At 42.4% G+C, this 13,856-nt stretch overlaps 1 protein-coding gene across 4 annotated transcripts in view; it reads right to left on the minus strand.

The window, feature by feature from the left end:
- The window catches only part of fryb (furry homolog b (Drosophila)), a 62,959-nt gene extending 53,414 nt beyond the window's left edge, over window positions 1-9,545 (minus strand). For 2 of the 4 annotated variants that reach the window (XM_049591339.1, XM_049591336.1), the window contains exon 1: window positions 8,646-9,545. In XM_049591339.1, the coding sequence (XP_049447296.1) occupies window positions 8,646-8,892 (247 nt within the window). In that variant the 5' untranslated portion in view covers window positions 8,893-9,545. Of the gene's footprint in view, window positions 1-69; window positions 468-8,645 lie in introns of those variants that run through there. The other 2 variants (XM_049591337.1, XM_049591340.1) reach the window with 2 other exon arrangements.
- Between the last annotated feature and the right edge of the window lie 4,311 nt (window positions 9,546-13,856).

Here is a 13,856-nt window from a genome sequence, read left to right on the forward strand (position 1 = left end):
GGGAAGACCGCATCACGCATTTGTTTGGCACACCAGAAACAACAACTGTGATGTGTTAGCTGTACTCACTCCCTCCTAAGGACTTGAGCAGAGACTTGATGCTGATGTCAAAGAAGCCTGAATCCTGCTGGCTGGTCGCCATGGCTGCAGAGGCTATGTCGCCACGGTGACAGACAGCAGAGGGAGGACAGGACGGCAGGATGAGGCGTTGCGGTCAGAGCAAGTGAGAGAAAGAGGAGTGCGCTCCGAGAGAGAACGACTGGGAGAGAAGGAGAGAGGGATGCGGGTGGGCAGCCAGTGATGCGGATGCTGCGGCTGTCTGCGTGTTTGTTTGTGTGTGCGTGCCGTGCACAAAAGAGTGTGTGTGTGTCAAAGAGGAAGAAAGAGAGAACGCACTCAGCCTCGCCTGCGCTCTGTGTTGCTATCTTGCTGGCTAACACCCCCCATCCCCTCTCTGTTTTGCTCTCTCAGGACAGTGATACACAGATGTTGGTAGACGCAGGCAGCCAATCCTCTTAGAGGAAAGACAGAGAGAGAGAGAGAGAGAGAGAGCGAGGGATGGAAAAATATACAGTAGATAGCACTGCATGGGAGGGGGTGGCAGAGATGAGATGGAGGGAATATAGGAATGAAGAGGCAGTGGGAGGGGAGATACCGGAGTAATTAAGATTAAAGAAACAAAGGGCAGAAATGCAGAAATGTTTCCTGATAGATGTTGTCCAGTTCTACCTCACAATAAGTGCTGAGTGAGCATGCTGCAAGCTCGCCTCGACCAATGAGAGCCAAGAGAAGCACTGATAGGCAGTCAGCACCAGCCAATAGCTAGGAATAATAACTGATCAATAGCATCAATGCCTCACATGTGACTGACTCCAGACTGCACATAGATTCTAACCAAGGTTTGAGTATGAAGCTACTTCTAGTTGATTCTTGATCGTGATGGACACTATTGTCCCACAGTGTTATGCACAATAAAAATTGTCTTTGATAACAAAAAAGAGCTATTCCTTTTTCATGTTCCTGGAGCTGTCTCAACATCATCCATAGTTTTTTTCCCCTGTGATTTCTTTGTCCAAAACCATTAATTTGCTATACAGTGCACACTAATATATGCTATAGTCAAAGGGGTATTTTCCACTAGGGATGGAGGGAACATGTTTCCCTAACTTTTACAGTTTATAATTAAAACAATCCCTTCTCACTGTCCAATCCAGCTGGGGGAAGCTCTGACTTGAACCAAATGCTTTTACATGACCAAATCCACCGGAGGTTTTGCGTTGAACAGAGGAGTTCTGACACAAAACATCCAGTAGCAGAGCCAAAGACTGTTGATGCAGTGCCAAGGAAAGTCCAACTAGTTTTTAAAGGGCGGTTTTGAGACATAAAATTGGATATACTCAGGGGGCTCAGCAGCTCAGCGAGTTCAGTGAGCGCCCCATGTACAAAGGCTATGTCCTTGCTGTAGCAGCCAATTCCAGCCAATGACCCTTTGCTGCATGTCATAACCAATCTCTCCCACACTTTTAAACTTGAAATGTCCCATCAAATAAAGGCAAAAAAATCTACAAAGAAAGGAAATACTCTGGGAGTACTTATATACAATGAACAATTGTAACAGACATGCTTGAATGGGAACTAATCGCTTCCACTTGGGGATTGTCTGTGGTCTGCTACATTTTAAGTTTGGATTGGTGATCGGGGGTGGGTTTGGCATTTCGCATACATTTCTAGAACTTGAAGACAGACTTGCTGCTGTTTGTCCCTCTCAACATTTGGAAGTTTAAAAACAAATGATATTTATCAGTGTAGCTCTAACCATTACATTCGCTTTACACCAACAGCAGAAATAAATCCTGATGTGTCAGGTGATGAAATGACACAGCAACATATTGTAGGGTGGTGCTGCACAGGCAGTTAAGTTGCTTGTGTCATTTGCAGTCATTTCTATACAATGGTAATGGTTTGGCAACCTGCTCAGCTAAATTAACTACATGGCAATTAAATTACTGTTTTGTGTCCATTTCAGGTGCCATTATGCATGATGCAGGCTGCTCTTCCGGATATGGTTTTAGGGCCCTGTCACACCTACCTCGAATGGCGCCACAGCTGGGTTAATCTGTGGTTAATTTTCACTTGTGAAAACATCTGGTTTGGATGGTTTGGACCAACGGACCAAATACAGGAAGTTTAACAGTAGTATAGCACCTCAGTGTGTGTGGTTTAGCGACAGAGAGAGTGACGGTGGCTTTTCTCAGAGCAAACAGGTGTTGGTGATTGGAGCAGAGGAGAAATTAGCAGTAATGTTATCAAGTGGTAGTAAATGTTAGTTTGTCCATGAACAATGCAACGTAACAAAATGAGCCGTGGTAGCACATGGGGAGATGAGGAGACGACTTTATAAAGAGTCAGTTGGGAAAAAAACACACACTTTTCAATTATTTTCCAAGAGGATGACAGAGAGGGAATATGAGAGGATGGGAGAGCCTGTCTACAAACCAATCATTGTCAAAATCGGGAGATGCAGCTCAAACAGGTGATGTGCTTGCATAATTGCATTGTGAAACAAAACTAGCTGGATCAAATGTATACAGTGTCACACAAAAAAAAAATCCTGGTTCGGTATTCGAGGTAAGAAAAAGTCTAGCCTGATGAAACCACCCTAATCTCACGAGCTCATATTCTATTCCGCTCCGCAGATCAGTCTGGCCATGCAATCATAAAGGCGTATTCTGGCATCGGTTAAAGCTTCAAAACCATTTATTACTTTGTGGCGGGTTATTTGAAATCACGTCATCAGAATAGAAGGGACAAGGAGCGGAGTGAATGCATTTCCTAAGCAACCAACATGGCTACTGATTTTGAAACTGCAATGGAAAATGTGTTGAATGAACTGGAATGTACATTTTCTTTAAAAGCAGAACAAACGGTTGCACTGAAAGCTGTTACTGAAAAATAAGGATGTGTTTGTCGTCCTTCCTACAGGGTTTGGTAAAAGTTTATTTTACCAGTAAGTGCTGAGTGAGCATGCTGCAAGCAACCAAGCTGGGAATCACAGCCATGCAACTCGGAGTCCACAGTGAGGAGGAAATCCGCAAAGACGGCAACACTCTTTCCCAGACATCATCACAGCTCATCTCTGCTGCAGCTTGCTGGTCTGTTTACAGTGGCTTTGTGCTAGCCTACGTCACACGTTTCGTTTACTCTGATTGGTTTTCCGTCTTTCCAATTGCGTGAAGGGGCACTTTGAGTGACAGCCATTGATACCACCCCTCGGGAATAGAGGAAATCTACAGTCCGTGTCCAGACCCATTCGCGTTTTGCGAATTGGCCAGGCTAATGAAAAAGGCCCGAGCCTAAGAAATTAAATTGAAGCACAACAGGCATCAAATGATGGTGTCAGTTCCCCTCGGTCTCTCTGACTGGACTGGCAAATCAATGGAAAAAAAGTTCTATTACTTCTCTATTATTAATGCTGTTTATACCGAATTACTACCCAACCTACAGTATGTGATGCAAGTTATAAACAGTTACTCTGGAATTTTTTGCCTCTTTTGAGGTGGCAGGAGTGAAAATTAGTCATCCTCGACATCTGTTTTGTTTTGGCTTCAGACTGATGAAGACAGTTGAAGAACAATTAGATACAAAATAGGATGTAGGCTCTATAGGGTGTTTTTTCCATTGGCAACTATCATGTTTTTCTCAAATGATGTACCAATTTTTAGGCATTCAGTTATCTCAAATTACGTCAATGAGAAAAAACATCTCCCTGGAGGAGCATGCCCCCAGCAACCCCCCCCCCCCCCCAGGTTTGGGCAGATGTTTACATATGGCTCAGCCCTTGCAGTCAGCTACTGTTAAACAGCATTAGCTTATCCTAGCTTGAGAGATTTCAGGAGGTAAAAAGTGTAGTTACTGGGTTTATTTGATGAAACATTTCCACTGGTTGACCACCCCACCCACTTTTAATTAGTTAAATCCCTCCTCCCTAAGTAACTACGTGGGCCAACATCAACATTTACAAGCACTTTGCTTGCGGCTGATATTAACCTTCCACTCTACTGCTGTGGTTACATTCTTGACAAATCATTTAAAGAGCTTAGGTATAGTTTCTGGCAATTAGGTAACAGGGAAAGAAAGTAAATTCTCACTTTAAAGTAAACAGTCTATATTCCCTTTGGCTGTCCTCACAGTGCTCTGTTTGAGCAGAAAGATATGATGGCCATCATGGCAATGATGCTATGGTTGGGTGACTAAGAGTGGAAGTACAAGTGGATAATTAGGGTCATCATGTAATTCCCTGGGTGAACTGCGGAAGTGCCACAGGACATGTGAACGGGTGAGAGAGGGAGAACAGAGGCAGGGGGCAGAAAATGAGAGTGAGGGGAGGGGAGGAGCAAAAAGTGCATAAGATACAGTATCATGCAAGGCTGCAGCTCACAGGAGAGCTACCAAGCACAGGATGGCCTGGTTCACATTAACAGACAATTACAGTCTAATCTCAAAGGAGGAGAAATATAGCAGAGAACCACTGCAGGCCTATTCCTGTCTGCAACTTCTGCTTACTCCATTACAGTCCTGGGCCAAATAGTATCAGCAAATAACAATGTCTGCCTTGGTGTTAACCTGCTTACTGAATCCAGAAAATTCAGCCAAGTTGACAATCAGAGAAAAGTAATCTGATTTCCAAAGTTCTCCTCCAACTGTAAGTTTTCTGTGTCAACCCTCCACTTGCTGGTGCACCAAGCAGCTGAACCCAAAGATGGTTACTAAATAATATTTGAGCGAGGTCTGTTCTTTGTTATCTCAACCCACTGCAACCTCATCTCGTCTTACTCAAGAGAAAGTATTAAAATGTCAAGGATTACTGTTTGTTGACCCTATTTCTCACATTTCTCATTAGGTTAAAAAGTTACATCTGCCAGCTGTGGGAGGCTTTAGCTGTTATGTATGGACAAACTAAACATGACACAGGTAGTTTTGTGTGAGAGGGAAAGCTGTGGGTGAGGCAGAGTAGGACCAGTATTTCTTGCAAGCTAAAAAAGCAAAGTCAAGAGGAATAGAACAGGGAAGCGTAGAAGTGCAAAGTGTTTGTTTGAGTGCTGCTCATGTTCAAAATATGAAAATCTATTCAAATTCATCACCTACAATGAGAATAGGGTCATGTTTACCACAGAGTGACACACATTTATTCAGCATACAAATAAAAATCATGGAAATAAACACACACACACACACACACACACACACACACACACCCGTATGGAGGTCCTAGGATTCCTCAAATTCTGAGCAGGGGCCTGGGCATGCCAGCTGTTGGAATGTGACTCCTCCACACACACACACACACACACACACACACACACACACACACACACACACACACACATGCAAGCATACATGCACACATATGCACATTTCTTGCAAGGATGTCCTGATCAAGTATTTTTGGTCCTGACCCCAATATTATGAGTCTTATGATACAGCTTATCTGTTGATACCAAGTCTGATCCAACACTAATATTCAACTAAATGTTGATTGAATATGTAACACTGAAATAACAGATGAAGCCTTCTAAAATCAGACCAGTTCATACTTCATGAGCCGCTTCATCCAGATACTCAAGGTCCTGATTCAAAACTATAAAGCTGATAAACTTAAATTTTTGATAATGACATGAGTAACAGTTTAGAGCTGGGAGAATGATATTGACAAAATGGGATCAGTTAAACAGAAGACGCATCACTCTGTTGGAGTTGTTGGAAAGACAGAAACACACAGTTGTAGTGCAGACACCAGATTGCGGAGAGCACACAAACCCAATCACAGCCAAGTTTTACTACTTTTTACTGGCCTGATGTCAACTAACTCGTGGAATTAATGTCACTTAGTGACAGCTGATATGAGCAGCGATGATGACAAACTGGTGAAAGTGGCGGTCAGTGCTGCTGACAATGAGAGGCTGCTACCTGAATGTTTTGTACACTGCCTATCTTTGTAAATAAGAGAGAAGAGATAACAGATGTGTTGCAGTCAGAACTTAGTGAAGAGTAGAAGACAGGAGTGTGTCTTCCCAGGAGAACAACTTGAAATGAATTCATTTCCCTGATTATTCAATGAATCATTTGGTCTTTAAAAAGTCAGAAGATGGTAGAGCTGGCTCAATTTCTGGTTTTGTCAGTCCGGTCCGGTATATCACATTAAACTGGTTTAATTTTACGCAAACTGGCTGAACCGGCATTTGTCATTACACCACTTCCTTGCGTATTAAAAAGTGGCCTACATCAGCAACCTGTGCTGACAGCGTCACTGGACTAAATTCAACTTGTATTACAATAGTAATAAGCAGTATGACAGAGTGATTAACATGATATTTTGTTTATAAATAGACTAACAGAGCCTCTAGTGTCTGACAGGCAGTGAGCAGTGGTGGAAGGGGGGATGAGTGGCGCACGTTGTGTTTGTTTACTACAACGTTCATGTGTTTTTGGGATGACGAGAGGAGACATGGCAGAGTTAGTCTCTTCAGAAAAATAAAACTGCATCAACATGGCAACATTTTGGATTTGATGAAAGAGCGACTCAGTGTGCCATTTTAAGCTGATCTTTTGTCAGATACCCTGTTTCTGTTTATTCCTGTGGCTAACTTTGAAAGAGCTGGGATGGACGAGGAACGGCAGATTCACCAAGTTAAAATGAGGAATTATCTACATGTATATGATGTCGCCTTACTTCATTACAAAAAACAATATAAATTGTCGATCAATCTATCTATCAATTATAATTGCAAATTATAAATCACAGCGCATCTGTTAAAAAAGGCATCACTATCATCTTATCTGCCTTTCTCATTATGTTCATCTGACATATGCTGGTGTTAACTGGTCCATTATAAGCAGAGAGTACACACACACACACACACACACACACACACACACACACACACACACACACAATAGCAGCACACAACCACAGAGGGACTGGTTGAGGGTCACAGTTCACACAGCAGTATCTCCTTGACACAGTTAGGTTGATCAAATAGATAACTCCTGTGAAGAATGTGTGTGTGTGTCAGTAGTTTTCATGCCGGGCATACCTGTCTCCCCAACATCAAAGCCTCAGTCATGCACATTATCACAGCAGAGAAGTCCCATAATATTCAATTACACTGCATTTCTTGGGTCAGCAATCCAACCTTTATAATCTATGTGCTCATTTATTGAAGAGTTCATTTTTCCTGAAAGACATGTTTGTGCAGGTGGTATTTTGTTACACAGGCACCACCTCACTGTACACCTACTTTTCTCTCTTCTTTTGAAGTTCAGCCAAATCCCACTGAAAAATCTATAGTCGGATACAAAATGACTCCCTAAACCTCTCTGCATTGCTCGCCCTTAATATGCCATTATCTTGAAATTTAATTCTGACTTTTCCTTTCACGTCTCTCCAACATGATCCCTTGAGTGTCACAGGTTTTAAAATAAAGACACACTTGACAAGTCTTTCCTTGAAACTCCGCCCTAACTATTATCGATTGTGACGTTGCCGACCTGGGAAAGATTATTTTGTCATTACTGTCGCTTTGGGTCACTCTGGATAAGAGCATCAGCTAAAATTATATGTGTGAAAATGTCCTAAAAGTGTGAGGTCTCCTTTTGATTTCGACTTGGCTTTGGCTTTCCAGAAATAGACAGAAAAACTGCATCTGTTTGTTCACTGATACAACTGTAATTTCTAAGGGTAGACAAGAACAGAGTCTCATTGATAAACAGATCATCCTGCAGCAAAAAGGTTACAAGTTCAGGCACAGACAGGCCTCAATTCTCAACTGCAATAAATGTGTCAAGTTTGGGAATTTAAATGGGGGATGAAACTCTACTAAAACTGTAGCAATACTGTCTCAAAATGCTTAAAAACACAAGCCTGCTAATGTTATTTAAGGGTAAGTTTACTAACATCAGACCCTACAGTCGTGCATGGTAACACTGTGCATACATACACATACAATTTAATGTTAAGTCAGTTATCACCATTGAATTTAACCGTGCCCAGCTCTATTATACCTTGACTGTCTACTTAAGGTCTTGGCGTTCTCCCACAGTTGGAAGTGTTTGGACTTGAAATTCCCAGAACTTAAGGTAAGCTGAGAAAGAGTGAGTGGTTTGGGCAAAACAAAATACTGCACTACAGTCTAAGGCCAGAGCCACATGTCTTTTTCCCATTCTATAGAACAGGGATTAGTGGAGTAATCTTGTGCTGTTTTCTTAAAACACAGAAGGTATCACTTTACACAGGGTCTACAAAAGGCCACAACAAAGACACTTGTCAAGTCCTCAAGTCGCAGCAAAGAAGAACCTTGTTTTGACGTACACAGGGAGACAGAGGGGTCTGGACAGATCGTAAGAGATCTAAAACTTTTTCAAATACAGTGTTGGATAAAAACCCAGCCTACATTCTTGTCAGGGAGTTGAGGATCATTGTTTCAGCTGGATGTCTTGTATCATATCCAGCCTGAAAAAACCCTCAGCTCAAAAAAAATCAGGATTATTACAAAACCAAACTCTTCCTTAGCTAATGTTCTCTCCTGGTCTACACGTGTTGGGTTCACTCTTAAAAACAAAAACATGGCAAGCTTGTCAACACCTACCTCCAAGGATCCTTGTCCTCTTTCTGGACCTAGACTGGATCTTTGTGAACCTCCCCGTGAAGTCACTGGGGTCAAACATGTCCAGTGACAGCGAGGCAATACGCTCCAGAACTATCCCATCCTGGCTTTGGCTCTGGTTGTCCAGATCCAGGTCCTGACCTTGGCTCAGAGAGAGGCCATTGCAGTGGTCTGAAGCGCAGCTTTCAGCCCCAAGGCTTGTAGTGCTTCCTACATCTTCTAGAGACATGTCTCCACGAGCCGCAGTAGCTCGATCCACTCCTGGTAGTCTGTTGTCAAAAGCTGGCCCTCCTTGGAGCTCGTGAGGAGAGACTACATGATGGTTCTACAGTACACTTAGTGGAAAAACACACAAAATCATAGGTAGTCTTGTTCCAGAAAAGCAGCACTTTACACAAAAAAATAGATTTAAATAGACTGTTCAGGCAGTGCTTAAATCCCAGTTTTCAGTTTCTTCATCTCCTTTTTGTCCACATTCTGGTATCCAGTTTCTTCTCACGAGGATTTCTTCTCCTTTTTTGTCGAGTTCATTCAATCCAGAGACAGTGAGCTCAGAGCTTTGTTGTTTCAGATACACAGCTCTCCTGAGAGTTCAGGTTCTCCCCTCGAGAGTTTCTCACTCTCTTGCTTAACGTAAAGAGAAAAACTGCCTCTGTGTCATTTCGTCTGAGAGGCAATTTTGTTTTCTGTGAAAGTTCAGCTGTCTTCTCCTTACATGCCCTGTTTTTGCTCTCACCTGTTCTTTGTTTCTTTCTCTCTCTGTCTGTCTCTCTCTCTCTCTCTCACCGCTCTGAGTCTCTGAGGCACAGCTGTGTTTCTCCGCTCTCAGGTGGTGAACAAGGGAGGGATCCAATTCCAAGAACGCAGCTTGATTGGGTGGTTTGGGAAGTTTGGGTGGTTCTTTCCTCCTCACCGTCTTCTTTCTACTTTTTTCTCTCTCTGGGGGTTTTCCAACTACCTCCCTCCTGTCACTACGGACTGCTTGGCAATGACCAAATTATTTTGTTTCTTGCTCACACGCTTGTTTCCACCTTCTTGTTTCATCCCTTCACTTTCACATAAGTAGTAAAGCAAGACAGAATGACATGCATGTGCTTGATTCAAACAGCCAACACATGGCATGTGGGTGTGAGCAAGAGTCAGAGGCGCTGCACTCACTGGTCGAGGCTGTTTAGCCAGTTACAGTAAGCTCAATGTGTTAATGGTGTAGGATTACCGAGGGCGGACACACCCCTCTGCAGAAGGGGGAAACAAAGCCAAACACAAACAGGAAGAATCCTGAACACGAGGACAGACAGAAAGTGTTTTTGTAGGAGTTAGTCTTGATCAGCAGATGTATTTCAAAGATAAACTTGAGGTTGCATGACCAAAGAGTTTGAAATCTGCCCCCACATGTTTTAATACTCATCTGTCTTAGTGAGGAGATGGTTAAAAAGAAAGAGTAAAAGTAGAATGATAAAAGCTAATTCTTGATGGCAATAAAAACTTGGAGGGACCAGGAATTAATGAAGGTCTCAAAACCCAAACTACCCCTCTGCCTCTTATCTACAAAAAACAAATCTTACAGGAAGTACAGTGTACTGTTTTGGTCTAGCCCTAATTACACGCACCCACTTCCTCAACACTTTAAAAGCAAATTTGCTTCACAAAAAACAGAGCAAAGAAATCCTGCATGTCTTTCTTTGATGCATCTTTCGCATTACCTTCACTGTTATTTCTGAAAGATAATCTGAAGAGGGGCTTTGCATCAAACATTCCCAGTAAATATCTGATTATTGCGAGAGCAGACGACAGTGTGCAGGGATTCTTTGCTCTTTTATAGTCAGTCCATGGTCTTCTCCTACACACCTGTTGACCTAGGGGTGTGTAGAGGTTTCAAAAGTCTGTTGTGACATCTTCCATATAAAAAGTAAATAGAGTCCATTTTACACACAGGATAGACACTAAAGCATCAGATTTGATCAAAGTTGGATATTCTTAAACAATTGTCAATCACGCTTTTGTTTATCCTGTGTCTTACTCACTCTTTCTCTGTAGGTAGGGTTATCATCTCTCATGAGACACCTACCCCGAGGTGACTTCCTGCTGTTTATGCCACTATTGTCATGACATCAGCTCCATTGAGTGTCTCAGCCGAGAGCTCTAGTGTGCAGATGTGAAAACAACAAAACTCTCATATCCTCTTAAAAGACCGCCACACATGAAGTAAATATGATCCACAACATGAAAGTTTGTCTATGTACCGCACTTACAAATATATCAATACAGATTAATATCAGCCTTCAACAACAACTGAATAGATGAGGTATTTTCACTTTCTGTCAATAAGGTTTCACTGGTTTAAAGAAAATATCCCTTCACACAAGGAATTCCCTGATGCATAAAATAAAAATTAAAAACTAAAATGACCTCATTATGATGGCAGATATTTTTCTCACTTCTGTACAGCACGGCTGCATTTTTAATTAGATGTTTAAGCTGACATTTTTAACAGTCTGCCACATTTTCCTACATCAACCATCTGGCACGGAAACAGTTAATGATGGCAAACAAGCACAGGGAGGCACGGTGCCAAAGTCAGTTAGAGAGGCGTGCCATCCCCTAGGGGAGTACAACAGCCAAGTATTAAGACAGACGCACTCGCTCTTACACATACACACACACACATGCACACACACACAAACAGGAGATTGTTTTTGTCCTTTCATTAACTGACAACTCTGGCCGACCAATCAACGAAAACTCACAGGTTGCCCAATCATCTTCAGGAATGTGTTGGCAAAGACAGAGCAGGGCACTGGGGCGATGATGATGGGCGAGACATGAGACGGTGACAATGACAAAACATGAAAATCTGCTCAACAACATGGTTTTTTAAATAATTCTGTACATGTTGATCTGCCATATGCTAATGGAAAACATTAAATGTGAGATATTTTGACTGGCGCTGGTTGCACAGTGGTTGATGGATGATAATAGACTCCACTGGGGTTCTCTGACAAGCTACTCAGGTTTGTCGCTCTCATGTTTACTTGACCTGATTAGTCAGTTGTGTTTATACTCAGTAGGTCAAATGCTGACAATCTTGCTCTTCATACACCTGAGATAATCCCATCTATTCTTCCTTTTGCACCCTTTTTAACTTTAATGTAAAGAAGTCTATTGATTGTTTTTACAAGGGTGCATGAATAGACAATTGATTACACTGATGGGAAATACAGTGGGTGCATTAGTGACAAGATTCAACCGTATATCCAAATCTGTATATAAACACAGGAAGTCTAATGAATCACAACAGATTAGGGATGTAAATTTCAGTTCATTTTGCTTTTGATAACCTTACCCATTCATCGGTAACTAACGGTTTAATTTTTAAGAAAAAAAGGCAAAATTACATGAAATAACCAGACGCCTTTACTTTTAATCCAGGGCTTCATCGACTCAGCAAGCTTCAGCATTGCAATTCAAATTGCTAGTCATTTAGAAGTGGTGAAATTTTAATGTTTTGTGATGTCTTGCCTTTTATTTGACTGTCTATTGACTCTGCTGACAGACAGCCGCCTAGCAGCGTTAACATGTGTAAACATCGTGCCCACTGCCCACCCTCTGGTCTCCACTGCTTAGCTGGCCTTGGCCACTCTGCACTGAGTACCACTCATGTCAAGAGGGAGCTAGCTAGCGGTCCAGTGTTGCTGCAAAAACATGTTAACCACCCTCTGGTCTCCCTCCAGCCAGCCCCAGTGAGTAAGTTGCTTCATTTTTAAGATACAAAATCCCTTTCGCATTGGGATTAAAGTAGCCTCTTTTAAACAGCCTGTTCAAGGTGGGATTATCACGCAGCTATGCCTTTTCGTCGTTCTGTATAAAAGCTACAGCTGTAGAGTGGGGAGCCAGCATCAGAGGTAGTAACAGCACCAAAATGATGTCTGTAAAAACGAGACATGTTATGCATTCGACCCAAAGCGGGAGATTTAAAACATAGCTGGTAGTTGCTAGCGGCTAACTCAAAGAAAACGAACAGCAGCTGAAAATGTCTGTAAAGTGGGAAAACAATGAGGTCCTGGAGCTCCTTACCCCCTAGCAGAGGACGAGATCAGCTGCCATATAATAGGAATGGTAAATGATTCTTAGTGCCATGTTATGCCATTGTTATAGTTTAGAAAGTGCTGCCAACACATATGCTATATGTCACACGATGAGGCCAGCACTGGTGTGTTACACGTAAAGTCTGTCACGCTTTTGCAAAGGGGGCATGAAGAAGGGACTCTGTAGTGGCCAATCGCTGATCTCTGTATAAAGAGGGCAAATATGTTAGCACCACTAGCCGTGTTGATATTACTAACGGTTCTAACAGAGATAACAATAACAAAGTTAACACTGCTAGAGGGGGTTTGGGGGCTAAAAACTGAGCTGCTTACTCACCTGGGCGACCTGAGGGGATACTGGTGGGTGGGCACAATGTTTCCTCAGCAATGCTGTCAATCAGGACAGTGTTACTAGCAGTAATTGCCAAATGAGCTGTGGTGCTAGGAAGCTCCCACCACATCCGGGTGGTGCTCGCTGTGCAAACTAAAGGGTAGCAAAATTATCCCATAGAACTGGTCAAAAATAAAATGCCTAAAAAAAATGTTTTTTATTATTTATATACACACAAAGAAAATGCATGTAAATCTCATGCCACATACATCACTGACAATCATAACTGTTCCTTTTTTATTACCTTAACTTCACTTTTACTTGGCTTAGTGAGCAGATGTTGCACATAAATCAGCCTGAATCTGAATTATGAGCCAAGCATCATCTTCCACCCACTGCACTGACATGCTTTGGTTGACTGGGACAACCAAACACACCCAAACAGACACACAAACCACAGGCTGAAAAGCTGGATAAACAGCAGCGCCATCCTAATAACTATCATCTCTCCAGTGCCTCAGTGCCCCTTCAGTCATGCATGTCTTTCTCTGTCTCTCCTATTTTTCCTCAGTACTTTATCCAAACTCCAACTTCTCCTCTCATCACATCAGTCACTATTCTGTTATGTCTAATGGTCTCCATGTTTCTGTCTTTCTTTGATGTCCCAACAAACAGAAATATGTCTCTGCTAATAGGGGGATGGAGCTGGAGCTAAGAGACGTGTGACTTGTCAAAGATTATAGGGTGCCAGCCAGCCAAACTTACAGTCTGAAATAT

The sequence above is a fragment of the Epinephelus fuscoguttatus genome, linkage group LG12 (genome assembly GCF_011397635.1).
Source record: "Epinephelus fuscoguttatus linkage group LG12, E.fuscoguttatus.final_Chr_v1".
Taxonomy (NCBI): domain Eukaryota; kingdom Metazoa; phylum Chordata; class Actinopteri; order Perciformes; family Serranidae; genus Epinephelus; species Epinephelus fuscoguttatus.